Source organism: Chanodichthys erythropterus, chromosome 2 (genome assembly GCF_024489055.1).
Source record: "Chanodichthys erythropterus isolate Z2021 chromosome 2, ASM2448905v1, whole genome shotgun sequence".
Lineage (NCBI taxonomy): Eukaryota > Metazoa > Chordata > Actinopteri > Cypriniformes > Xenocyprididae > Chanodichthys > Chanodichthys erythropterus.
This window is the reverse complement of record NC_090222.1, coordinates 36,150,112-36,177,897: the sequence shown is the minus strand read 5'-3', so window position 1 is coordinate 36,177,897 and position 27,786 is coordinate 36,150,112. Positions and strand designations below refer to the sequence as shown.

The 27,786-nt window shown below is 34.9% G+C and overlaps 1 protein-coding gene across 1 annotated transcript; it reads left to right on the top strand.

Moving 5' to 3' along the window:
* The first annotated feature begins 7,697 nt into the window (after positions 1-7,697).
* Positions 7,698-27,172, top strand: drd2l (dopamine receptor D2 like). Its single transcript, XM_067399305.1, has 7 exons — positions 7,698-8,048; positions 11,713-11,822; positions 13,985-14,121; positions 21,754-21,959; positions 22,089-22,172; positions 22,275-22,602; positions 26,976-27,172. The coding sequence occupies exons 1-7, from the start codon at positions 7,698-7,700 to the stop codon at positions 27,170-27,172; spliced, it is 1,413 nt and encodes a 470-aa protein (XP_067255406.1).
* The last annotated feature ends 614 nt before the right edge of the window (positions 27,173-27,786 follow it).

Below are 27,786 nucleotides of genomic sequence, written 5' to 3'. Positions count from 1 at the left end.
TGAGTTGTCACATAACAACAAAACAAAAGCCTGTCGCATTAAATGCAAACAGAGGGAGCGTTGCTTGAAAAGCTGCTCATTTTCAATTCAACAACGGCGCATCTATGGACAATCACTGACTGTCTAATGCTGCCAGGATTTCTATTGCGCACTCACTTCTGTTGTTCATGCATTATCTGGCTACAGATGCAATAATGAGCTCTTTGTATATACATATTTATGTTTTTGTTTGTGGTTCTATAGGAACTATTTCATGCGCATTATGCGTCAAAGTTTATATAGTTACTTTCAACTACACAATTCGTGTTTTCATTCATCTTTTGAACTATATGAAAGATCTTTGTTGTTGAATAACTCCTAGAAGTGCTAAAATATGGATCTAAATTTGAGCTGGTTAATGAAGCCGTCCAGGCATTGAAAGTGAGTGACACATTCCCCTGCAGCAGATGAGAACCCTTATTACTGGCCATCTCTGCACTGTAAAAGATTCATCTGAGCTTCATGGGCCTCGAGCAACGGTACGCTCAAAGATATCGTGAAATCGTGAAATCTTGTGCAACCTGTCAAGAACACGTTCATATTGCAGCCTGTTTTTAGGATCATTATGGTCTACGTGAAATCACTCTGTTTGCTTTCTGCACGTTCCTGATTGTCTTCACATGTTTCATGCAAATGTAATAACTCTGAAATGACTTTTTCCAGCTGACTCCTGTCATATAGAGACACGCTTCAACATCCAATAATCATCAGTTATCCTGGAAAAAATCAAGTCATGACCTACGTTTTCTTTCTCATTGAATATCTCGTTTCACTCTAAAATATGTCAAATTTAGGAAGTGAAATGAGTTGTGAACGCTGTTTCATTGTAAGATGATTTTCATGTCAATTATGCACATTTTCCTCCTAATTGTCATTTTCTCATTACCTATTCATTACCATTTTTGTTCATGTGAACTGAATCAGGCTTTTAATGACAAAAACAGCAGTATGGAGGTTTTTTGTTCATTTTTCGTAATATTTTAGGTGTTTTTCTTTGTATCATTGTTATGCAAAAAAAAATCCCATTACTGTAATGTTGGAAAAATTATATTACAACAACCCAAGTTGGGTTAAAAATGGACAAACCCATCGACTGGGTTGTTTTTAACCCAGCGGTTGGGTTAAATGTTTGCCCAACCTGTTGGGTAGTTTTATTTAACCCAAATATTGTTTATAAAATGACTATACGTCTGGATTAAAATGAACCCAAAATAGGTCGAAAATTAAAAATCAGACACATAATTACTAGAAGCAACAATAATAATCAAAAGGTGAACATTTATTAATAAGCAATTTAATAAATGTTTATTGATTAATTATTTTTCATTAAACTTATTAATACGTTTATTTATTAAACATTAATAAATGTTAATTTCCAACCTATTTTCGGTTCATTTTAAGCAAGCAATACAGTAATCTAAACAATAGTTGAGTTAAATAAAACTAACCAGCATGTTGGGCAAACATTTAACCCAACCGCTGGGTTAAAACAACCCATTTGCTGGGTTAAAACAAACCAATTGCTTGGTTAAAACTACCCATTCGCTGAGTTTGTCCATTTTCAACCCAAATTGAGTTGTTTTTAACTCAGCATTTTATATCGTTAATTTATGTAAATTGTAAAGTATTGTGCTATGATTTCCACTGTAATGCAGTAAAATTTCTATTTTATGAATATACACTCTACAAAATGCTGGGTTAAAAACAACCCAAGTTGGGTTGAAAATGGACAAACGCAGTGATTAGGTTGTTTTAACCCAGCGGTTGGGTTAGATGTTTGCCCAATGTGCTGGGCAGTTTTATTTAACTCAACTATTGTTTAAAAATTGCTATATGGCTAGCTTAAAATGAACCCAAAATAGTTGGGAAATTAAAAACCAGATGCAATTAGAGACAACAATAATAGACAAAAGGTGAATGTTTATTAATAAGCTTTAATATTTTATTAATATAAATTTAATAGTTTAATATTTTATTAATATAAATGTATTAATAAGCAATTTAATAAATGTTTATTGTTTAATAATTATTCATTGAACATTAATAAATGTTCATTTCCAACATACTTTGGGTTAATTTTAATTAAGCAATACAGTAATTTTTAAACAATAGTTGAGTTAAAAAAAACTACCCAGCAGGTTGGGCAAACATTTAACCCTACCGCTGGGTTAAAACAACCCAATTGCTGGGTTTGTCCATTTTCAACCCAACTTGGGTTATTTTTAACCCAGCATTTTTTAGAGTGTAATTACTAGAGGCAACAATAATAATCAAAAGATGAACATTTATTAATAAGCAATTTAATAAATGTTTATTGTTTAGTTATTATTCATTAAACTTATTAATAAATGTTAATTTCGGGTTAATTTTAAGCAAGCAATACAGTAATTTTTAAACAATAGTTGAGTTAAATAAAATTACCCAGCAGGTTGGGCAAACATCTAACCCAACCGCTGGGTTTGTCCATTTTCAACCCAACTTGCGTTGTTTTTAACCCGACACTTTTTAGAGTGTAAAATGAATTTGTAGGGACCCAGGAGAAAGTCTGCTTAAATGTCATGAAAATAATGTCACAATGCAAAAAACATATATGGTCCAATTAAAAAAATATAGATATGCTCCACTTCATAAACTGCAGTGTGGTCTGTATTCATGAGGAGACGGCTGTGAGATTGATATGCAGCAATTAAAACTGATCATCAGGTGCAGACATTTTTAGGAGATGGAGGTGATTATTAGATTAGGAAGCAATTATTAGAATCAAACTGCACGCAGAGCTATTAATTTTTAGAGTGCATACATTCATTAGTTAATACATAATTATCACACAGGCATCATTTTCTCATCAGTGATCAGTGTTTGTGTCTCCGTAATGACAGATTCATCAGCTTTCAGATTAAATACAGATACGAGAGCTCTCATCAGTGTCTATTGTCCTGAGTGATTCCTGATTAACAGGCATGAGGATGAGAACTAAAGCTAGGATAGAGATTCCCTTTTGGAAAGTGTACTGAGTGCCTCTTTCTCTTTAATCAGGGTCGGACTGGTACGCTTCACTGCCGCGCAGCTGCAGCCTCGTTTGCATAATTCGTTTAAAATGAACTGCTGCCCTATGAAACATCGACATCATAATGTTGAGATGATGGTCTCAGTGAACCTGAAAGGAGTTGTTGTGCTATTTAAAGCTGCATAAATAAAACATATTGCTATTACTATTACTACTAATTACTGTTATTATTTATAGCATGATGTAATATGGGGGGCGGGACGTGTTTTGAAGCCAAAAAAAATACATCATAAATATGATCCATACAGCTTCAGGGGGTTAATAAAGATGAAGCAATGGGTTTTTGTAAGAAAAATATACATGTTTAAAACTTATATAACTTATAAACTAATATAACTAGCTTCTGGCAGACAACCTTGCACCAGTTGAGTAAAGCTCAAAGTATACTTTACTTTTTATGCGTACACAACTTAATGCAAGGGTCAGCATACAGTGTGTGATGCGAATTTTGTGTACTTTGTACTTGGTAGTCGCATATGTGCATTTACTTTTTTTTTTATTTTTTTTTTACCGTGCACTGGGGCGTCGATTCAAGGTAGTCAAAGAAAAACTGAATAAACAGAACAGACATCAATGGAGGCTTACATAGATGAGAGATTGTGCGAAGATGTTAAAAAAGTACATTGTAAAAAATAATACCCCATAGCTACTCAAAAAAAAATGGTGGCAACAGATTACAAGCAATATTATTAATTAAAATTTAACAATTAAGAATTGAGTTAAAATTTATCAAATGAGCTCCTTAAAATTGAACCATTAAAAATGAGTAACTGCAAATAGCACACAAAAAAATTAAGTAAAATTTAATAAAAAATATTGGGTTCATGAGACAAAACAAAACTATATTAATGAATACTACTTAATGAAATTATATTGACATTACACAAAATTAATTTAATATTATTAATAATATTAAGTTGATTATTTAAATTAATGTATTTAAATGATTTAAATCAGAATTTAAGTATTAATAACAGACAGACATCAAAGAACTTTTTATTAAGAACACTTTATCAGAAAATTGGGCAATGCAGACAAGGCACTGGTGTTATAGTATGTAATGTAAAAGATTACCATGCATTCTGCTTCATTTTACACCTCCATCTCATTACATTGCACCTGTTAAAAAACACATAAGAGGAAAAAAACCACACATGAGTACATGTAGACGTTTTAACGGTTAACTGCATTTTTTTGCACTTTAATTCCATGAAATCTACAAACCAACAGAATGACTTTTTACAATGTACCATCATTTGTTACAATAGTTGAGTTAAATAAAACTAACCAGCAGGTTGGGCAAACATTTAACCCAACTGCTGGTTTAAAACAACCCATTCGCTGGGTTAAAACAAACCAATAGACCCCTTTGGAGCAGACATCACAATTACGTCACTTGCAGCTGCGCGTGCATAGTGGTTGCAGAAAAATAGCGGTAGCAGTTTTTGTTTTTTTTTTCTCAAAAAAGCCCTACTAGTGTTGTAAATTAGCTTTAAGCTAAAAAAATTATGATACACGCATCAGATGACTGTCAAAGTTTATCTATGTTATTTGTATCTGTCCCTATCTAAATAAACTTACTTACTTACAATTGGAGGAAAATGTGCAAAATCCACAGAATAAGAGAAAAATGTTTTGTTGTGCCTCTGGATGTTGGAATCGGAATGCAAAAAATATAGTCTTCATTTTTAAAGAAAACCATTGTTGAAAACTAAACGAAGCTAAACGGAGACACCTGCAAGGATTAGTCTACTAAGCAGGAATTTGATGAAAACAGTAAGTCTACATAATATTCACATATGCAGTTCAGAGAACATACATACATAGCAGTTACAGCATGAAATAATATTTAAACCTATAACATTTTACATAGATAACTTTTAAACATAGCCTATAAAATTTTTATTTCACAATTCAGACTTTTTTTCTTGCATTTGCGTGTTTATTACTCCGAGTTCTGACTTTATAACTCGCAATTGTGAGTTTATTTCACAATTCTGAGGGGAAAAAGGTCAGAATTGCGGGATAAACTTGCAATTCAGAAAAGACAGAATAACAAGTATATCTCACAATTCTGTTTTCTTTGTAAGAAATGTGAGATATAAACTCAGATTTGCGAGAAATAAAAGTCAGAATTGTGTGATATAAACTCGAAATTAGCTTTTTTATTCTTTTATTTCGTTGCTTCCATAGACTGCTACTGCTCAAATGTCATTTTCTGCAACCAAGTAGCAAAAAACGTCATTGCTGTTTGCAAACACCAAATTGGTCTATTTCTTGGTTAAAACTACCCATTTGCTGAGTTTGTCCATTTTCAACCCAAATTGTGTTGTTTTTAACCCAGCATTTTTATATCGTTAATGACTTTATGTAAACTGTAAAGTTAATTCCATGAAATCCACAAACCCACAGAATGACTTTTTACAGTGTACCCTCATTTATCATGAATAAATACACAGATATTTAAATGGGTTGTAACTCGTGGCGAGAGATTGCTCAAAACTGCACATTCGTCAAACGCCTATGTACGCTCATGATACAAATGAAGTATGCTTTGCAAGGCTGTGTGTTTGACTGTGTGCATAAAAAAAAATAAGTATACCCACTTAACCTCCAAAACGATGTATGACAAAGGATGTAGGAGTATCGTAAGCTTAGGCGCTTCTCACGGTTCAAACAAATATAGCTGGGCAAACAAACTGAAGCTCCTCTTCTCTTATATTAAAATCTTCCAACATTTCTCTTTAAAATTTCTCATTTTAGACTTCTAACTCATGACCATCGAGTCAGGGTTACTCTTCTACCGCAAATCGATGAGTATGCCATCTGCCAGAAGATAGTTATTATAATAAAGCTTTAAATATGGATATTTTTCTTACAAAGACCCATCACTTCGCTTCAGAAGGCCTTTATTAGCCCCCTGGAGCTGTATGGATTATTTTTATGAAGGCTGGATGCATAGCTTAGTGTTGACTTGGTGTTGTGACTGTGTCCATTGATCTACACTGCTTCAAAACCGATCAATGGAGCACAGCTGATCATTACTAATTGCTTTTCCTCTTTTTCATAGATTTTTCTTAACTGTGTTAATTTAATGTGATTGTGAAGCTTAAAATTCAGGCTCGTTTTAGAGCATTGTTGCAGTAGGTTGTACTGTTTTCGAAGCAGATAAGAACTGTTACTTTGAAATTTTCTTACATTTTAGTTTTTACTTTGAGCTGAACGGTGGATGAACAACCTTCAAATGCGATCATGTGCTTTCAAGGCAACTCTGTTTTTGTTCGATAGTTTCAATAGTCTATTAAATTAAAAACCTGCCGTTACGTGACTCATGCGTGACTGTTCTGGATGTAGCTGCAGTCGTGCCTCACTGTAGCTTTACACTTGTTCCCTTGAGCAAAGCCCTTGATGCCACAGAGCAGACCACCGATGCAATTAGTCCCGCGTTGGGCGCCACTTTCACTGAAGTGCTTGCAAAATGACAAGTAATGAGAAGTTACATTTTAATGCGCTGAAGGCCTGATCATGCATGTGTGTGCAGCTGGGAACAGGATTTAGCAGAAATTGCATTCAAAATTCATGCTTTAAATAAACAGTTGCAGCTTTTTTTTGTTTGGTATTGATTCAATGACATGCTATTCAATAGGCATTTAATCACTGATAATAGTAAGCATTTTTTAATGCTGTTGAATACAAATTAACTAGTTCCTTAATATAAAATAAACTAATAATATTGTTCACTCTTAGAAAACTCATTAAAAATAGAGCACAATGTATTGTGATGATAAGTTTATATTGATTTTCATAGGTATTTTGGTATTTTTAATTATGCATTGCATTGTGATGTTTTAGAGTTGAAGCAAATGTCCCTAAACTTTTTGGCAGTACAATTCCAGTGCCTTTTATGTTTTTTTTTCTTAAGGCCCGTTCAAGAAGGATAACTATAAAGATAAAGATATAGTTTTAAAAATCGTTCTAAAAATAAAATAACAGCAGAGTCCACACCACAGCTATAACGATAACGATATAGAGGAACGATATCATTGGGATCACTTTCTGAACAATGTTATTCCAGCTGTTGAATGATAAAACCCTGACAGCCAATCAGAATCCAGCTCGCACATTTAAAATGGCAGACGACATTGCGGAGAAGTTCATCGCTGAGGTCCAGAAACATCCACCACTGTTTGACAAGTCAAACCCCCTTTGCAAGGATATATGGAAAACAATCGGTCATACCCTATGAATAAATGTTGAGAAGTATTATCGATGTGATCATTAATCCAGGCTAGCAAACAGAGTAACACAAAATTACCTCAGGTATCCAGCGCTAGTTTCGACAACATTGTCTTGCTTCCTTTGAAGTTGCAGTGAAAAAGACTAGGTGTTGTTTTTATTCCACTATATTAACTTCGTCAGCTAAATTCCCTGTTAGATTAGATCGATTACACTTGCTAGATTCACTGAAACATAGCATGCTGCAAAATTGTTAATGATTTAATAATGACAGAATTGTAATTTTTGGCTGAACTATTCCTTGAATTATTTTTATGTCATTCATGTCTTTCCAGGTGCCCAGAGAAGCTGCATAATGCCTCTTCTCGACGTAACGGAAGACAACGACTCCATTGCTTCCCCAACCCCGAATTCATCTCCATCTCTTTCCTCCATGGCATTTTCCTCCCTCCCTCCATCCCTATCCTCGTTTCTCCCGCAGTCAAACTGCTCCGTGGCTCCATCTCCCTCCTCACCGCCATATAATTTCTACGCTGTGTTATTGGTGTTGCTGATTTTTTGCGTGGTGTTCGGTAACGTGTTGGTGTGTGTGGCCGTGTCACGAGAGAAAGCGCTGCAGACCACCACCAATTACCTCATTGTGTCTCTGGCCGTGTCGGACTTGCTCTTGGCCACACTGGTGATGCCCTGGGGCGTCTATCTGGAGGTTAGTAGATGTGCTAATCGGTCAGTTTACTTGGTAATTAAATGTACAGTAGTTGCCACCCTGATAAGCACATAAGAAGAGCCCTCTGAAATCTGTTTAAATTTTTCCCAAATTTAGTTTTTCTGGATTCCATTTGTACAGAGACCCATACATGACATGCAGGAAAAAATAGTAGGCTAAATCGTGTGCACAATTTAGTAAATCAAGGGAACAAAATAATAAATAGTGTGCACGATTTAGTAAATTGAGGGAACAAAATAGTAAATTATGCACCTGATTTAGTAAATCGAGGGAATAAGTAAATCTTGCACACACATTAGTCAGTTGAGGGAACAAATAAATAAATTGTGTGCACGATTTAGTAAATCGAGGGAACTAAATAGTAAATCATGCACATAATTTAGTAGATCAGGGGAACAAATAAGTAAATATTGTGCAGGATTTAGTAAATCGAGGGAATGAAATAGTAAATAATGCACATGATTTAGTAAATCGAGGGAACGAATAAGTAAATCGTGCGCACAATTTAGTAAATCGAGGGAACGAAATAGTAAATTGTGCACATGATTTAGTAAATCGAGGGAACGAATAAGTAAATCATACGCATAATTTAGTAAATCGAGGGAATGAAATAGTAAATAATGCACATGATTTAGTAAATCGAGGGAACGAATAAGTAAATCGTGCGCACAATTTAGTAAATCGAGGGAACGAAATAGTAAATTGTGCACATGATTTAGTAAATCGAGGGAACGAATAAGTAAATCATACGCATAATTTAGTAAATCGAGGGAATGAAATAGTAAATAATGCACATGATTTAGTAAATCGAGGGAACGAATAAGTAAATCGTGCGCACAATTTAGTAAATCGAGGGAACGAAATAGTAAATTGTGCACATGATTTAGTAAATCGAGGGAACGAATAAGTAAATCATACGCATAATTTAGTAAATCGAGGGAACGAAATAGTAAATAATGCACATGATTTAGTAAATCGAGGGAACGAATAAGTAAATCATACGCATAATTTAGTAAATCGAGGGAACGAAATAGTAAATCGTGTGTGAGGCTCTATACATTTTAGTTAAAACTTTAACAAAAACTAGATTTTTGGGGCTCTTTGAATTCAATTTTATTTTTTCCAAAATTCATTTTTTTCCATTTAAATATTTCTGGATTCGATTTTAATGGTTTAATTAGATTTTAATAATCAAAAAGCATGTGTAATCAATTTAATTCCTAAAACTATTATTAATTGAACTTAAAAAAAACTAAAAATTTTAATAATGTATTCCTTTTTTTCTTTTTATGATTTAATTTATTATCAAAAATAGTGGTATTCAAATAAAGGCATGATTCGGGGTTGGGGAGGCAATGGGGTCATTTCTGTCTCATACACTGCAGGTCCCCCCTCAAGTCACCATTATGCACCAGCATGTTTCCCCAGTAGCCCTAAATGGACAAACACTCTACAGAGAGCGTCTAGTCCATGCAACGTCAACTGGCGGCCCGCGGGCCAAATCCGGCCTGCCAGAGATTTCCATCCGGCCCCCAGAATAATACTGAATTCAGGAATAGCCTTGTAAGAGGAAAAAGTTTAGGGATGGTCCGAATACCTTTTTTTGATGAACATCGACTATTCAAAGCTTCGGAGAGAGGGGCTGAACATATTTTTCTCTCTAATAAAGGCAGGAATCTGTGTCTGTATGTCCGTTTGCATTTTTATTATTTCAAGAACCGTTCATCCAATCGACTTCACAAGGGAGTGCAGTGTCGCATTTGGTGCAATAGTATAGATGGACACGCGACACATTAAGAATTAATAAACTTTTAGTAAAATACAGTCAGAGCAGCGCGAGCGGGAAGCGGCGCACCTCACGCGGGCAGGGCTTATGCTCCGAGAACGGACACTGCACTAGTGATATTATAAAACGCACACACACACAGGTCTGTTAAATTAAGCAATACTTTTAAGGTAGTCTAACATTTTTCTAACAAATTGGCACAGTAAGGGTAGATTTAAATAAAGAAAAAACGAAATTTAAATAAAGAAAAATGAAATTTAAATAAAGAAAAAAGGAAATTTAAATAAAGAAAAACTAAATTAAGTTAAATTAAAAACGAGATTAATTTAAATTGATAATAACGGGTAAAATGCTAATACATTTTGTTTCTATTATTCTATTTTCCACAACGTCAAAGCAACAAAACACAAGCTCAGACATGCACTTCTGTCCATACAAACTCCGCTGTTCTGCGCTCTAGCCAGAGAACACTCCCGTTGCTGGAACCATAGGGCTGAAAGAACACACGTCGGTTCTATTTCTAGCGTACAAGCGTTTTCTGCGTGGCTCGAGCGCGCATGAGACGCGTGTCTCGGTGTGCAAACTCCAACCTGTTAAATATGGGAGCCGAAATAAAAACGTACACGCTACGCAGCTGAGACGCTCACGCCGGCCTTATTCAAGGGGGAATGAGAACCGTTTTTTATTTTTAAATCTAACGAAACAAAAAGCCTTCTGAAAAGTAGATTGTGCCATAGCCTGCCTTCAGTCAAGAATGACGATGAACGCGTTCTCTCATTGAACATCTTTTATTGTTTCACGTGCTCATTTTTTCACAAATGTCAAAATTTTCCTTGCCTGGCATTTGCGCACAATTGCGTGACAGTGATGGACAGCTTGACAGCCTCACAAATATGAAGCCTAAAATATCGCTATCGCCCCCTGGTGGCTTGCTGCAGTACAGGTAATATGTAAAAAATAACATAAATTTGGAATTAGAATTAGTATATCAAATAATAACATATTAGGATACTATTCGAATTTTATTTTATATTACGAGTATCTGGCCCTTACAGTGTCTGCAGTGAAAAATTCTGGCCCTTGGACAAATATAGTTGATGACCCCTGGTCTAGTCACTATATTGTTGTTCTTCTAAATCGTTTGTGTTTTTAGAGGCAGCTTGCATCGTCACTATGTTGAATACGCACAAAGTAGTAGTAGTAGTTATCTGGTTTATTAGAAGCAGAGACCATTCTTTGTTAGAGATAAGAAGAAACCTCATTGCTTCTCTACTTTCTCAGATGATGACATCTTTGTCTTGTGTGTCGGCCAGACAGCCACCATAGCTTCTCTGAAAGGGAGGGATGCGAGGGGTCTGCGCTGTTAGTTGCAGTTTGCAACCTCAACTCTAGATGGCGCTAAAATTTACACATTGCACCTTTAATTAAAGTTTTAAAATGTAATAAAATTAAAATAATAATAATTAAAAAAAAAATCCTTTTATTTTCTGGCAAACAAAGTGCTGCACAACATGGAGGTTTACTGTTAAAATTAAAACTTGAAGAAAAGAAGTCCTTAAAAAAGTTTTAATATTTTTTATTATCATTACTTTAAGTACATTCTACTGTACAATAGTAATATATATCTGTCACAATTTCTTCAAGTTTAACCAAGCAGTTTTTATAACTGGATTTTATGATTCGTTTGCATTTTCCATATCTCTGATATCATAGGACCCTATATAAGAACAAAACAACATGTGATTGGTCACTTTACACGTTTTATAGATGGTCTCCTTCATTCTAAGTGGCATATGCAGATTTTATGCTGATATTTCAAAAAGCACAAAAGCACTGATGTTTGATGTGTTTGTGTAGGTTGTGGGTGAATGGAGATTCAGTCGGATCCACTGTGACATTCTGCTCACGCTGGACGTCATGATGTGCACCGCCAGCATCCTCAACTTATGTGCCATCAGCATTGATAGGTGACCCATCCATTCATTATCCCATTTTGCATCCCAGTTGAGTTATTGACTATCAGCCAAAGCTATGCATGAATAAATGTTCCGTTTTTTCAGAATAAAAATAAGAATGATTCTGATTAAAATTGTAGCAATTTCCTAATCTGTTTTGCCTCAACGTTTGTTTGGAGCTTTGCTTGACCTGAATTTATCTTTGGTTTAAACGCACTCCAGGCAATTACATGCCGGCGAGGCAGAAGAGATTATGAATTATAAATCCTGCAGTGTGTTAGAGGCACTTTTTCCCCTTGCGGGGAATTTTAGTGAATGCTGCTCCTCATTAAAGCAGCGCTTAAAATGTGCTGGAAAATTGGAAGTACGCATTAAAGTCGACATGCATGAATAACTTATAGGCCTATAGAAACGAGCTGCAGGTAATGTGGTTCACTTCTCAGCATTATGGGTGTTTTTTGGTGTTATATAAGAGTAAATCATAATTGTACCTGAAAACACGGTAAAGAGAAACTGTCTCATCTTATTCAAATTCTAATTATTTTCTCATTTGATCTGAAATTGAGTTTTTATTTATATTGTTTTTGACTAATCACAGTATTTCTACATGAAAAGTTGTAAATAGAGATGACAGTGCTGCTGTTGGTACTCAAAAAGGTATCGCTTTAAATTTGTTTCTGAAAGACTCTTATTCCTGCTACAGTATGCACAACCTTTAGAACTCGTACTTTTCAATAAATGAATCTGATCGTGTTGTTAAAAGACATTTTTCCCTAAAGTGTTCAGCAGACTTTCAGAGATATGCTCTGGTCGTTATCTCTCAAATAACCCCACTTTAAATGAAATGCCTCTCCACTCCGAGATGAATGACCCTTTGTGTGTTATCTTCATTCTGATCAATGTTATTGATGTTTACAGTTTGACAAATGCAATAGAAGCGCTGTCGCTGTGTTGAGAATAACATACTGCCTATTCTTACTATTGCAATATATAGCATGTGTATCATGCATAGGGCTGGATTATATGACCTAAAATCAAAATCTCGATTAATTGAATAATTTACCTCAATTACAATTAATGAACAATTATTTTGTTTTTTGTATTGCTTTGTTTGTTTTCTTTCCCTTATTGTTCACTGACAAGGTTTGTACTGTAAATATGCTTGACTGTTAACCCTTGTGCGGTCTTCATTTGGGGTGTACACTTAGGGTCTTTGGGGTCTCCAGAGACCCCAGGCAACAAAATGTAATTTTGTAACAAAATAATTGTTTTTTTTAAAAACAAATGTAATTTTACTCTGTTTATTAATGTTTTTATTCAACATTTGTGCATTTGGTTTTGGAGGATTTATCATATCTTTTAAATTTATATAAATAAATTGTAAAAATATTTTTTTATACAAAAACAGCTTTTTATGTGAAATTCACTTTATAAAAGACCCACATTTCTAACTTTCATTCATGGGGATAACATGGATAATTTGACATGGTTTAGTGTAAGATTTTTTAGTGTAAGATCTTTTGGAAAATGCAGTGTTAAAAGTAAAAAAAAAAAAAAAAGACCTCTTTTACCAGTAGATGGCTGCAGAGCTCCACTATTTGCTATGTGCTATTTGACAAACTGAAAGACATCTTTTCACAAGTATTTTTCAGTTGGATTCATATCTAAATATTATGAAATCACAATTATATCAATAAAAGTTACTTTTTGTCAAAGTTTTGCATTTTTCTGTACTGAAAAAAATCTGTTTTTTGATATTATTATAATATGATGAGACCCCGCTTAGAAAATGGACAAAATTCATCTTCAAAATCAACATTATTGAAAAATTGAATTTTTTTAATAATGTAAAAAAAAAAATGAAAATTTAATTAGTAAAAACATATTTTTTTCAGTACAAAAAAGTGCTGAACTTTGACAAAAAGTAATTTTTATTGTCATAATTGTGATTTCATAATATACAGATATAAATCCAACTGAAAAATACTTGAAAAGATGTCTGACTGGACGCCACTCACATATGACAGCAATGTAGAATGCTACTGCCTGCATAAAAGGAACTATTGTCATTTTTTTTATTTGGTACACCTGTAGTTTGAAAGCACCTCTGCATTTTACTTCAACAGTAGCATGTGTTGCACATTCATCTAAACATGTCATGTGTTGATGTGCAGGTACACGGCTGTGGCCATGCCGTTACTGTACAACACACGCTACAGCTCCAGAAGACGGGTCGCTCTGATGATCGCTGTCGTCTGGTTCCTGTCATTTGCCATTTCTTGCCCGCTGTTGTTTGGCCTCAACAACACAGGTACAAAACTCTCATCTAGACATCATAACTAGTTTATGAGGAAACATGTTTTCTTTTACACTCAACATCAAAAGAATGTCCTTAAAATCACTCCAAACCCATGTGATCTTCTATGAAACTCAAAAGAAGAATGCAGTTCTTTGACATACAGCAAGAGTTCACTTTGGCTTAAAACATCCCAATTAAAACATCCCACGCTGGTTGTTTTGGGTTAAATATTTGACCTAACATGCTGGGCTGTTTTATTTAACTCAACTTTTGTTAATATAGTTATTACTATAGTTGTAGCTATGGTCCCACTTTATATTTATATACATTATATATACTTTATATTTATATACATTTAAATTAATAATTTGATACAATGCACTTATTGTGTACAAACATGTTTTTACATTGTATTTATAGTTTAAAAACACCTGCATGTAATTATATCTGTAATTAATTTCTGTAATTACATTTAGAATTACAATGTTGACCCATCCCTTACACCTTACCCCTACCCTTAAACCTACCCGTACCAACAAAGCTTTCCTTAACCTTACCCGTATCCCACCTCAATAGCAACAAAAGTGTTTTGCAATTCAATATGAACCCAATAAGTACATTGTACTTATTTTTTGATGTAAGTACATAGTAGTTAAGGCCACTTAATATAAAATGTGACCGTAGCTATTACTATATTGCTGGGTTAAAATTAAAAATCACTCGCAGAAGGATAACTCAGATTGCATATGGTCCCGCTCTATATGGTGTTAAAGTAACACTGAAGCAAAAGTTTAATATTGAATAACTTAAATTTAAGAACAGGTTTGACCAGTTATTTTATTCATTTTTTTCTACCGCCAAGGAACACTAGTAACACTGCGACTATACCATCAGGCTGAGTGACGCCAATTAACACAGAATGAAAGCCTGTAATAAACACTGAAAATCATGAATAAACTATATTATAGCAAATCTACAGGACTTTACTCTCTCTGTTTCAAATTAAAGATTAAACGTTTATCAACCCTAATTGCGTCAAATCAACCAAGCATCTTTACCCAACATTCTCAATCCAGCATTTGCGTTGAAAAAAATGAACCTGTGTTTTAGTGTTCAGTGTCAGTTGTGCTGATTTGATGTAAATGCACCCTGAATGAAGAGCTGAAGTTCTTCTAAAACAGTGAAACAGGACAGAGTCATCGCTGCTCAAAACCTGTCGAGGTTAATATAAAATTTCTCTTCCTCCAGCTCTCTAATTCCGTCCTATGAGCCTGACCTCTATCTGAGTTTTTATGAACTTCATTGGTTGAAACAGCAGAGTGAACTTTTGTGCTGATTTCCATCCAAAGGGACGTGGCTGGATTCATGCACTTGTAATGAGGTTTCCCTCCGTGCATAATTATCATGTCTGCACTCTGGGCACTATGTGTGATTTCCTTTGTGTTAAAGCTCCAAAGATCAGCTATCATGCACAGTCATGTGACTATGTATATGATATGATGTGATAAGGAATTTGGGAATAAGAGCAAATCCCAATATCCCTCCAAAGAACACATCCTCCGGGCAATATTTCTTTTTATCTCAGTGGGAATCATTACGGATAGGTCACAGGAGCTTTGAATTAATTATGCATTTATTGTTAGTCTTTTTTTCTTTTTTTTCTAGATTGCATGGCAAAAGTCTCAGTTTGCTCTAGATTTTGTTTCATTGGTGATATACATTGCACATCACCTCCTTTCTCACAGTGTCTAAAACGGTTCAAACAAGGATCCGGTCTTTCTAAACCCCTCCTTTCCGATAGCCTACTCTTCTCTGATTGGTCAGATGGGCCTAGTCTGTTGTGATTGGTCTACAACTTAGCATGTGTCAGGAACGAAATGCCGATAACCATATATAGATTTCAGCTCTGGAGGCTTCTTCTGCATTTGATACACAGTGATACGAACAGTAGCGATGGCATCTGTTTTACCGTAACAAAGACAAAATTTCTCATTTTCCTTTAGTTTAGAGCTGCAGTCCGTAACTTTTTTTGGTTAAAAATTATCCAGAATAAATTTTTGAGCAAGAACATAACCAGCCAGTGTTCAAAACTATCTCCTTACCTTAGCCTGATTCACAATGGTAAGCTTGTAATAATGTTTTCTAATCACACGGTACTGGTGGGTTTCCGCGTGAAATTTGAGCATGCAGCTGTTTGTCTTTGAATCATTACGTCACGTCTGTTTACATAAAGAAAGAGTCCCAGCTAGTAGGCTATATCGCATGTGAGGATGCTGCAGGCGGCAGATCATTTATAGCCTTTTCTCACAGCATCTGGAATAATCTTATCATTTTCATGGCGGATTGTAATCCATAAAGGTCCAAATGACAATCATCAGACAACTGGAGATTCATCCATAGTCAAAAGCAAAAAACTTCGGACTGCGGAGTGGCTACAGAAATTGAAATCTACAGGTAATACACACTAAATACACATAGTCACGCAATGCTAATGTTGTTAACAATTTGAGAACAAAGTAAAACAATAATAATTTGCATGGTTTGACGTGATCCAGGCTAAGCCATCGTTAGATTTAATCATCATTGGCAGCGCAATTTATTGTAAAGCTTTTTTTTTCTCAGTTGGTCAGAACAAAAGTGGCAGATTTGTTACCTACTTGTTCAGTTGACATTTCCCGGTGAAAATTCCGTGCTGAGGAGCCGTGCCGATGCACAATCCACAACCCACATACAGATGAATAATTTCAAACAGAGATGGTGACAAAGACTTACGGACTGCAGCTTTAAGTAGGCTACTAAAATAACTAAAACCAAAATAAACTAAAACTTAATAAAAACAATAAAGCCATAAAAAACTAATAATAAAGACAAGCACACAACAAAATTATTAAAACTTTAACTAAAATTTAAATATAAAAATGAAATGTAATTCAAAATATTAACAAAAACTATAATATTATACAATGATACTAAAATAACCTTGGTCTACCCTCCAGCTCAACTGTTCAAGGAAATAAAGCAGAACTTTAACTAGTTGAAGTATTCAGTATTGAGAAGCCTCCACTTATCTAGCATTTGTCTTTTTATTTCAATTTTGAAGCTCTCTTGTCTCCAAGCACTCGTGTATATGTATATATATATATGCTTCACGTGTCAGAACCACCTTGACAACAGCATAGGACAGGAGGATGATCGAACACCTCCCTGACTGAATTTCAGTAAGCAAGACCTCTTCAGCTCAAGTGACATTTGTGTTTGCATAGGGTCCTTCAGATTGTGGATGAGGAGCTTAAACAATAAAAACAGTGTTCATCAAGCATGATGTTTCCACAGCGAGCGCTGTGAAATTATGTTTGCAGGAACCATTGAGTCAAGGTTTAAAAGTTTCTTAAAAAAGGACCTATAATGCTTTTTATTTTTTTATTTTTTTTTATTTTTTGTGTGATGTTGCTGTTTGATCATGAAAAAGTTCTGTTCAAAGTTACAAAGCACAAGGTCACTCCAGCGGGAGTTATTCTCTATATCAGTGCGCACTGTTTCTGAACTCCCTAAAGCGCCTCCATTATAGTCTTGAGTTTTAGTTTAGTTTATTTTCTTATAAAGCACATTTAATTACTAAACTTTTTTATGTCAACAGGTTCCACATAACTGGGATATGTTGCATTTAATTAACATTATTTCTCTAAACTTAAGTTTATTATATAATGCCAATTCAATGCCATTTAGTTGAGTCAGGTTAACATTCTTAACTTGTCCAAAACTATTAAGTTCAATTATACTAAAATTAATATCAAACAAAAATTAAAATAAATAATCCAATTTAATTGATCAGTTTATTTAGTGAATGCATTCAAGAACAATATTCACAACTTTCACAAAATCTTTACTCTGTTAAAACTTATATTGTTAGGTGTTAACCAGAAGACAGTTTTGTTACATCCATGGCATGCCCAAAGCAGTTATTTTTTATTATTTAAAGAACTTTTAATTCTTGTTAGCAGGTCCTCAACCCAAGCACAATCTCAACACTTCACCACAATGGTAACCCCAAAACTATTAACATAACAGGAACATTTAAATACCAACATAATAGAAAGTAAACATTAAAAAAGTCTCTTCATTTTCTCATCTTGCTAAAAACAGCTTAAAATAACACTTTATTTCAACATTTACTCTCCCATTTGCAAAGCATGATGGGAAGTGAAATTCCTGTTTGATTGAGTCCTGGTTTAGTTTACTTGATTGAAACGTTAATTTAATAGGACAACATCAAGTTAAGCCAAAAAGTAATCGTTTCAAGTCAATTTAACATGAAGCAATTAAATTTGAACCAGAAACCTAATACAATGGTGTTGAATCAAAATAAGTTGTTTAAATAAAGTGAACAGCATAAAAAAAATCATTTTTATGAGTGACTGCCACGAGTGCAGCCCAAAGTGCTGTACAAAGCAATCAAGATACCTAAACAAAGATAATAAAAACACAAGAACATAAAAAATAATATTTAGTTCTCTCCAGGGTCAGATACAAAAGCCAATATGTAAAAGTGCTTCTTCAAAACCATTTTGAAAGTGTTCAAAGTGCAGTAAATTATTCCATAACCTAGGGTCCAGCTATTGAAAAGGCTCAATCGCCTTTTCGCTTGAGTCAAGACCGGTACCTGAAGCAAAAGTTTATCAAGTTAACAGAACTGATATATTTTAAGTAAACAACTGTTTCATTGTTTTGAGTTTTATGAACTTATTTCTTTTAATTTAGATGAACTTAAGTTTAGCTGAAACGAGGCTGGGATTTCTATTTTCCAGCATGCTTTGCCCATAGCACTCGAAAGGGAGAGTAAACAACTTTTTTTGTGCAAGATTAATGTTAAGTGGGAGATTTAGTAGTGATTAATGTTTTGTTATGCTAATTTAGAAGAGTTTCTGTTTAATGTTTAATGAGAGTTTTCTGTTTCATGGTGACGAGTGGAGCATGCGGCTTGGTTTGAGAGCAAGTATGTTAAATACTTTATATTGCTGTACTCATTTAGCAAGTGCTATGCCATGCTATTGTTAACATGTTAGCAAATTAGCATTTTTTTATTAGCTTGTTATAGCTAGCTAAATTTATATTAATAAAAATGTTTACATTGAGATTATATGATTAAATGTATGAATTAGTGTACTCGAACATTTAAAGTTAAGAACAATTAAGATGTATGAGTACCAAATAAAAATCTGCCAGTTCTGCTTACTCTAACCTTGAATTTCTTAACTTAAAATTTTTAAGGCAACTGATTGTCTCAAATTTTTTGAGTTTTGCCAACTTATTTGGGTTCACAGTGAATAACAAGATCTGACAGATGATAGGGAGAGAGAAATTAAAAAAAAAATATTAATAGGGCCTTGAAATAAATCCAATATCTGATTTTCTTCCGGGAACAAACACGTCACAATATTCCTCATTTAAATAATTGCCACCCAGGCATACGCAAAATAAAGGGACGGGGCCTGGTTGATTTGAGTTAGTAGTGTGTTGAAACTTGCAATTATGGTAAGGGACGGGACATTTCCCAAACACGCTCTAAGCGGTTGACCAGTCATAACACACTGGTCCAGTCAACCAATCAGAGCACACTGAGCTTTTCAGAAGGAGGGGCTTCATAGAGACAGGAACTAAACAGATCATTACTGACAGACTGGGAAGAGAGGAGCTGCACCAATGACAAATATGTGAAAAAGATTTTTTTTTTTGAACATTTCAAGCATAAAAACCTATTATAATAGACCCCAAAAACAAAATCAAGACTTTGTAAAAGAGCATAATATGACTTTGTTGACATTCCTAAAGAAGTTATTAATTCAGAAATAAACATTCTGTCATGTTTACTGGCCTTCATGTGATTCCAAACGTGTGTCACTTTCTTTCTTTATTCTATTAACCCTCTGGAGTCTGAGGCTGATTTGGGGCCTGGAGAAGTTTTGACATGCTCTGACATTTGTGCTTTTTTCAGTTCTTCATAAACATATTAATGGAAAAAGTGTCATTACACTGTATTCAGCACAAACTAGGCTACAATAATATGTGAGGAACATGTATGTACATGTTTGTGTTTTTGAAGGAATAACATTTATGCGTGGTTATTGAAAAAACACAAAACTTAAGTCACTGAAATAAGGCCAAAAAAAGTATAGTAAATCTGTGTTCACAAGACTTTTGAGTATTGGAGGTTGTAGACTAGAATTTTTGCTTCAGAATTATGTAAAAATTATGCTGCCTACTCCTTCATATAAAACAATATATTCATTTAGTTTTTGTAAGACACTTTTTGCCAAGAAACACAGTATGCGAGGAGGCGTGAATCACCACTGAAAATGGGCCATTCTCACATGAGAAGACAAAAGAATTGGATAGTAATGAGCTGAAATGACTTGCATATTAATGAGGCATTTCAGTCAGGTAGGCTGTGAAAAAAAACCTTCTGTGATGTCTCAAGCTCATTATGATATATGAAACATACAGAAAAATATTATTACAATATAAAGTAATGGTTTTATATTATACTTTAAAATATAATGTATTTCTGTGATGCAAAGAGTCTGAATATAGGCTTTTAGTTTAAAAGCATGCACATTTGGAGAAATATTGGATTCTCATATGCTTATGTCAATTTTCTATACAGAGGAGTTATTTTTATTTAATATTCACTGTCATTACTATGAGCGCTGGTGTTTTCAATTCATCCTTGAAGTCGGAGGGCGCTCTGTGCATTTTTAGTCCACAAATTCATCTGAAATAAGAAGAGGCTATTCCATGAATGGAGTTTCCAATTCATACAGCAGCAGGAGGGCGCTAAAGAAGCAAAATCTCATCTAAACTTCATCTATAGAAGAAAAGTAAACAGGAACTAACTGTATGTCTTCTAGAGATCGCTAACTATGACTTTTACATCCAGATAAACACTTTTCAAGACAATAAATACACGATTGAGATGATGAATGCATGTATTGCCTCTGAATTTGCGTCTGAATAGCGCTGGCTCAGTGGGCGTGCCCGCATTAGCGGATAATGAGCTGAATCACAGTCTTCTGACATGGCTCTCTTTTCATACAGATTACATAAACACAGAAGGTTTGTTTTCGATTTGACTTACATGATTTAAAACCTGACATCTTAAAGTTTTTTTAGACATAAGTTTAATTTTTCTGTGATTAGTATTCACTAAGTTACAGTTCATTTTCTGAGAATTATCAGATTGGATTTCGTTCAGAGGGAGAGGAGAGATCACGCATCATGTTAGTTTTTTTTATTTTACAAAAAGCACAACATTTTGTTTTTACTTTGAGTGTATATAAATAAAAGAAGACATTCTATAGTTTCAATTGATATATTACTTATGTCTCTATGACAAAAAATGACGGAGTATTTGAAGTCTGTTTTGCTGCAATGTGAAAAAAAAAACTGCAGAACGCGCCGGCGCGTAAAATAGGACTGTCTAAACAGAATGTTCATTGAAATTGGACAAAGTACAATATTTACTTGATGTTATTGATTAGAATAATTTCAATGTGCAAAATACAATTTCTTATTTGTTTTCTTTCGATTTTGGTGTGAACTGCATGCTTGCATGAGATTTACTCTTCTCCTTTCTGTCTTTAATATCAGCCAGTCAAGAAGGGAGGGACTGCAGCTTTGCCGACCCTGCTTTCGTGGTCTACTCCTCTGTTGCTTCCTTTTACGTGCCCTTCATTGTGACCCTGATGGTGTATGTGCAGATCTGCGTGGTCCTGCGCAGACGGGGCAGACGCACCGCACCTTCACGCAGACACGGTCTCCATCCAGAGCCCAGAGATGGACAGAGATCTCGCAAGGTGTGCTGGGAATCACACATTATCTTATTAATATTCAGATATAACTTGCCATTTGATTATAATTACAATGATGAACTAGTGACAGCAATCTCTCACATTGTTTCAATGTTTTCTCTCTCTTTTTGTCAGAATAAGTGTACTCATCCTGAAGATGTGAAATTGTGTACTTTAATAGTAAAGCCTCCTCCAGCCGCTCCGCAACGCAAGAAAGTGGTAAAGCACTGTTGACTATTCATACTGTCCCTCTCACGTTCAGTCACTTTCCAAGCGTGAATGTCTGTGTGAATCAGCCGTCAATCATGTTCTCTGTGACAGACGCTGGTGAAAGAGGCCGTGGTTCATCCTCTGGACGTGGAACCCATGTGTTTTCTGGGTCAGGACAGAGAGCAGCAATCGCAGCAGCCTGGACATGCTAAAATCTCCCTGTCGGTGTCTGTTGCGCCCAGTCCCGTGCGGCCCGGCTCCACGCTCTCGGCCCCCGGCCTGCGCAGGGTCGCCCTTCAGGAAAGCATGAACGGCCTCCACGGATGGAGGGAGAGAAACGCAGACAGAGAGAAAGGAGCTGCGGCGAAGGAGAGAGTGAGAGGAAGACTGTCGCAGCAGAAGGAAAGAAAGGCGACACAGATGCTCGCCATTGTTTTAGGTAAGAAGATATAATTGCTTGATACAAAGTTGCAATTGCGTGTAATAAAGTCAGAATTGTGAGATATAAACATAAAACACAATTGCGAGTTTATATCGTGAAAATTCTGATTTTTTTTCTCAGAATTGCAATTCTGAATTTATAACACGCCTTAAAGTCAGAAATGTGAGATATAAAGTCAGAATTGTGAGATATAAACTAACAATTCTTCTGAGGGAAAAAAAAGTCAGTCTTCTCCTCAGAATTGGACTTTATAACTTGCAATTGTAAGTCAGAATTGTGAGATATAAATTCGCAATTGTGAGAAAAAAGTAAATTGCGAGCTATAGTCAGAATTGCGAGTTAAAATTTAGCAATTCTTATTTCTTGCAATTGTGACTTTATATCACACAATTGTAAAAAAAAAGTTAAGAAAAAAGTTAATTGTGGTAAAAGTCAGAATTGCGAGATATAAACTAGCAATTGCAAGAACAAAGTCAGAATTGCGAGTTATATCTCTATAATTCTGACTTTATTTCTCGCAATTTACTTTTTTCCTCACAATTGCGAGTTTATATCTCACAATTCTGACTTTGTGTTACATGTTGTGTTTCTGTGACCTCGTTTTCCCCAGTCTGTTTCATCAGTTCATTTGATCCACCTGTGTCTCGTTAATTATCCCATTACTTTGTTTAGCTCCCTTTGTTAGTCTCATGTGTATATATAGCCTGTGTTCTCCTTCACTCCTTGTCCGTTCTCGTTGATGTCTACAAGTGTGTATGTTATCTACCCTGTTGGAATCTCCTGTGTTATATTAAAGTATTGTTATAATCGTCATCTTCATCTGCATCGTGCTTTGCTACTACTAGCACACGTAACATTATGTCTCGCAATTTATTTTTTTCCTCACTATTACGAGTTTATATCTCACAATTCTGACTTTATTTCTCGCAATTGACTTTTTTTTTCTCACGGAGCAAAAAGTCAGAATTGCGAAATGTAAACACAGTTGTGAGAAAAAGTCAGAATTGTGAGATTAAAAAGTCTTAAAATGAAATTATCCTTTAATTTTCTTTTTGTGGCAGAAATAAGCTTCCAGGTAGCAGGACACTTGGCATGTTTTATTTTTTTTATTGCCTTTTATGTCTCATATTTTAGTTTTTATATATTTCTGGGGCCGGATTCACGAACATCTTCTTAAGAAAGAAGTTAAGAAAATTCTTAAGATAAATACTAAGAAGTTCTTAAGAATGTTCCTAAGTGCAATTCTTGAAAAATTCTTAAGAAGATCTCAAATATTTTCTTAAGAACATCTTATTATTTTTTTTCTTACGAATAAAATTAAATTAGCTATGGCTACAAAAAAAATATTATCGCCACATTTTAATTGTATCAATTTATTATAGCCTACTTCTTTAAAGTAGCAATCACATCCCGATCGTGCTTTTGAATGTAAAGCGCGTGCATGTGTAGTTTAACGACATTAACCGTCAAAAGAGAATTTACTCACAGGAAAGCTAACATGGATGACAAGAAACGAAATAAAAACTTCACTAGGCAAGAGCTAGAGGTTCTTGTCGAGGCAATTAGTGCAAGAAAGAAAGTACTCCTTGGGAGACTGGATAACAGTATCTCGATGCACAATAAGCGACGCGCATGGGAACGGGTGGCGGAGGCCGTTTCGGCTGTGGCCAACTCCGTTAGGGATGCGGATGGGGTGAAAAAGAAATGGGCAGACCTAAAGTCGGCTGTTAAAAAAAAAAGGAGCAGAAAGATCAAGGGAGCAAAAAATGACAGGTGGTGGATCACCATCTATTATTCTTGATGCGTTTGAAGAGAAGATTTTGTCACTCATCGGAGATGCAGCGGTGACGGGCGTCAAATCCGGTGTGGATACAGAAGAAGGTAAGCAGTAAGCAGTTATCCCTTTCTCTTAGGTAGAGCGAACATTCAGATAACTATTTTTTTATTAAACCAGTATTTTTTAATGAAACACTGCAACATTTGCTCATTTAAATGTCTGTTAAAACGTCAATATGCCTCTTTATTTACTATTATATTCGGCGACAGAAGAAAGAAACTTTAACGTTGTTTTAACCCAAATATCGAGTCAGCAAGCGCTAACGTTACTGTTTGATTTACTGTGCAGTGACCGTGACTTTGGAGCTCTTGCCAGTTGTTTCACCTTCAACACTGGACCTTGCTGAGGAGAGGGAAGTTGGAGAGGTAGGCTAATCTCTCATGAATTTTATTATTATTATGTATCCTTGTATAACGTTACATGTGTCATGAAAGTTGCATTTATTTTGTTTAAGGCCCTCCTGGAGCCTGAGATGAATTTATCACAGATCCTGTTAGATGGCAACCCTCCCCTGTGCCATACTCCCAAACCAAAGAGGTTCCGCACAGAGGAGATGATTGACATCCAGACCCAGCTGTTGAAAGAAGTTGCTGCACTCCGAAAAGTTCAGGAGGAGTTGCTTCAGGTGGAGAGAGAGAGGCTGGCCATTGAGAGAGAAACACTAGAAATAAAGAAATGCAAACTGTAGTAATTCAAGAAATATTTATGACAGTATCTTTCAAGAAATATATTTTATATCAAAATTCTAATAATTACATAAATATTTTGTGACAGAATAGTAATTGTATTGTATTGCAATATTTTTACTTGCAAATAAAATGTTTTTATTAACCAAAAGTGTCATTGTTTTAATTAACAAATGCAGTGAAGTTTTTAAAGTAACAGTATTAACATTTTCTCAGGTGAATCGTCTGGCTATTAGATTATTGCATGCTTGCAATCTGGAGTTGCTAGGATTTGCTACATCTTTCAGAGGCTCATCAGGCTCGTCAGGTGCCTCTGGAATGTTGGGAAGTGGCACATGGTGCATTTGGCATATGTTATGCAGCACACACACTGCTGCAATAATTTGGCATGCCCTCTCAGGTGTGTACAAGAGCACTCCCCCAGAGTGATCAATACATCGGAATCTAGATTTCAAAACTCCAATGCATCTCTCCACCACTCCCCTCGTTTTCCTTTGTGCCCTGTTGTATCGCTCTTGTGCTTCTGATGCAGGATGAAGGATTGGAGTCATCAGCCAGGGTCTTAAGGGGTAGCCACTGTCCCCTGTAAAGCAGATATTTTCTGCTAACTGGTCACAGACATAATGTAATACCTAAAATAAACTGGTTGAAATTTAAGACACAGACATCTAATTAGCCAAGTATACTAGTGTATATAAGTAAAATATTTTAGTAGTTACACAGTTTAATATAAGTCTTATAATTTTGTAAGGTTTAATATCTGAAAAAAGCATACATTTCATTAAAAATCTTACCTTTTGGGGATTTACGAATAGTATTCAGTTATCCTAACTTTAAGAAGTTATTTAAGATGATTTTTTAAGAACATTCTTTTCAAGAATTTGAAATTTTCTTAAGTTTTGTCTTAAGAACAATCTTAAGAAAAAAGATAAGAACATTCTTAAGAAGATTTTTTGGGAATACAAAATATTCTTATCTTTTTTCTTAAGTTAAAAAATAAGAAGAAATTGGCAGTTAAGAAGAATTTTATTCTTAAGAATGTTTCGTGAATCCGGCCCCTGGTTAGTAATTTTTAAGCTTCAACTCAGGTGAGAAGGCAACATTTCCAAATTTCATTTAGCTTAAGTTTTTCCATCTAATATTTATATTTTATTTCAGCTTTATTTCAATTAACTAAAATAGTTTTAATAGTTTTTATTTTAGTTAATGATAATAACCCTGATTTGAGTCCATTTTCAAGTGCAGGGATGTCTACATTGAAATATCTCATGCTGGCAAAGAACTGGCTTGTTCTTTCTCTCAGATTGAAGCATCTTTCTATGGACTTCATTTGGAGTCAAGAAGTATTTCCAGGTGGTTTGTAGTTGCTGCCCACGTTGGTGAACAGGAGTGCTGCTGTACTACATAATTTTATGTCTCCTTGTTCTTTTAGTCTTGACATTAAAACAGCAGCAGTACATGTGACATTATAAATATTCATTATTCAACAGATAGTTGGAGTCCTCTAATCTGATTGGACGAGCGGCATTCAAAGAGTGCTGATATTCAGTATTTCTTCAACAGCACTTCATCACGTACACCTTTAATATTCATATTTTCAGAGGCGTCATTAGACTTCAGATGAACCATGGTACAATTATTTGTATTTTTTATAGGCACCTTTTCACTCCTACACTGTAAAAAGTTATTTTTCAAAGTCGTAAATCAAACATAAATTATTGGAGTATGTTTTGCAAAAAAAAAAAAAAAATGACTTCAATATTTCACAAAATTGTAAATTAAAAACCATTGTTTGAAGTAGTTTTCAATTGTTTTTCATCTCTCCTTGATGTTTGTGTTTTCTGCAGGTGTCTTCATAATATGCTGGCTTCCTTTCTTCCTGACGCACGTGCTGAAAGCTCACTGCGGCAGCTGCTGCATCTCACCATCGCTCTACAGCGCTGTCACATGGCTGGGTTACCTCAATAGCGCCGTCAACCCCGTCATCTACACCACCTTCAACATCGAGTTCCGCAAAGCCTTCATTAAAATCCTGCACTGCTGACAAGAACCAAAAGCACACGACAACAGGGGAATTTACTGAACAAAAGAAGCTTGTGACAGACAAGGGAAAAATTTGAAGCTCAGTATGTAAAGATAACACAGATCAAGAAACACAGTGACAGCTAAGAAAAGACGAGCCATTTGAAAAGGCGAAGAGTCTTTGTTTGTGGAACTGATTCTCTGAAACTGTTGCAATCGGCAGAAGATGTGTTTTGATAGCAGTATATCATACAAAAGTTAACATTTTGTCATCATTTGCATATTATTTTATTTCAAACAAAGATGTTGTGCTCGATGGGGATACGCTGATATCACGCCGTGATTTTTTTAATTGAATATAATCATATAATCCATGGAGGCAAATTAAATTTGGGTCTGTTCCTCAAACAAAGGATTTCAGAAGACCTGAGAAATAAGACACGATACAGACTCTATTATGATAAATTAATGTTGTTTTGTGTTCTTTTTGGCAGTACATATCACTGTCCACTTCCATTATATCAAAAACAGAAGCTCAAATATTCTCCTAAACATCTCCATTTGTGGAAAGTATTCAAATGGTTCCAGTTTTTCTTTTCCAATAGAAGTTTTTCAGTTAGTTTAGGTGCTCATTCA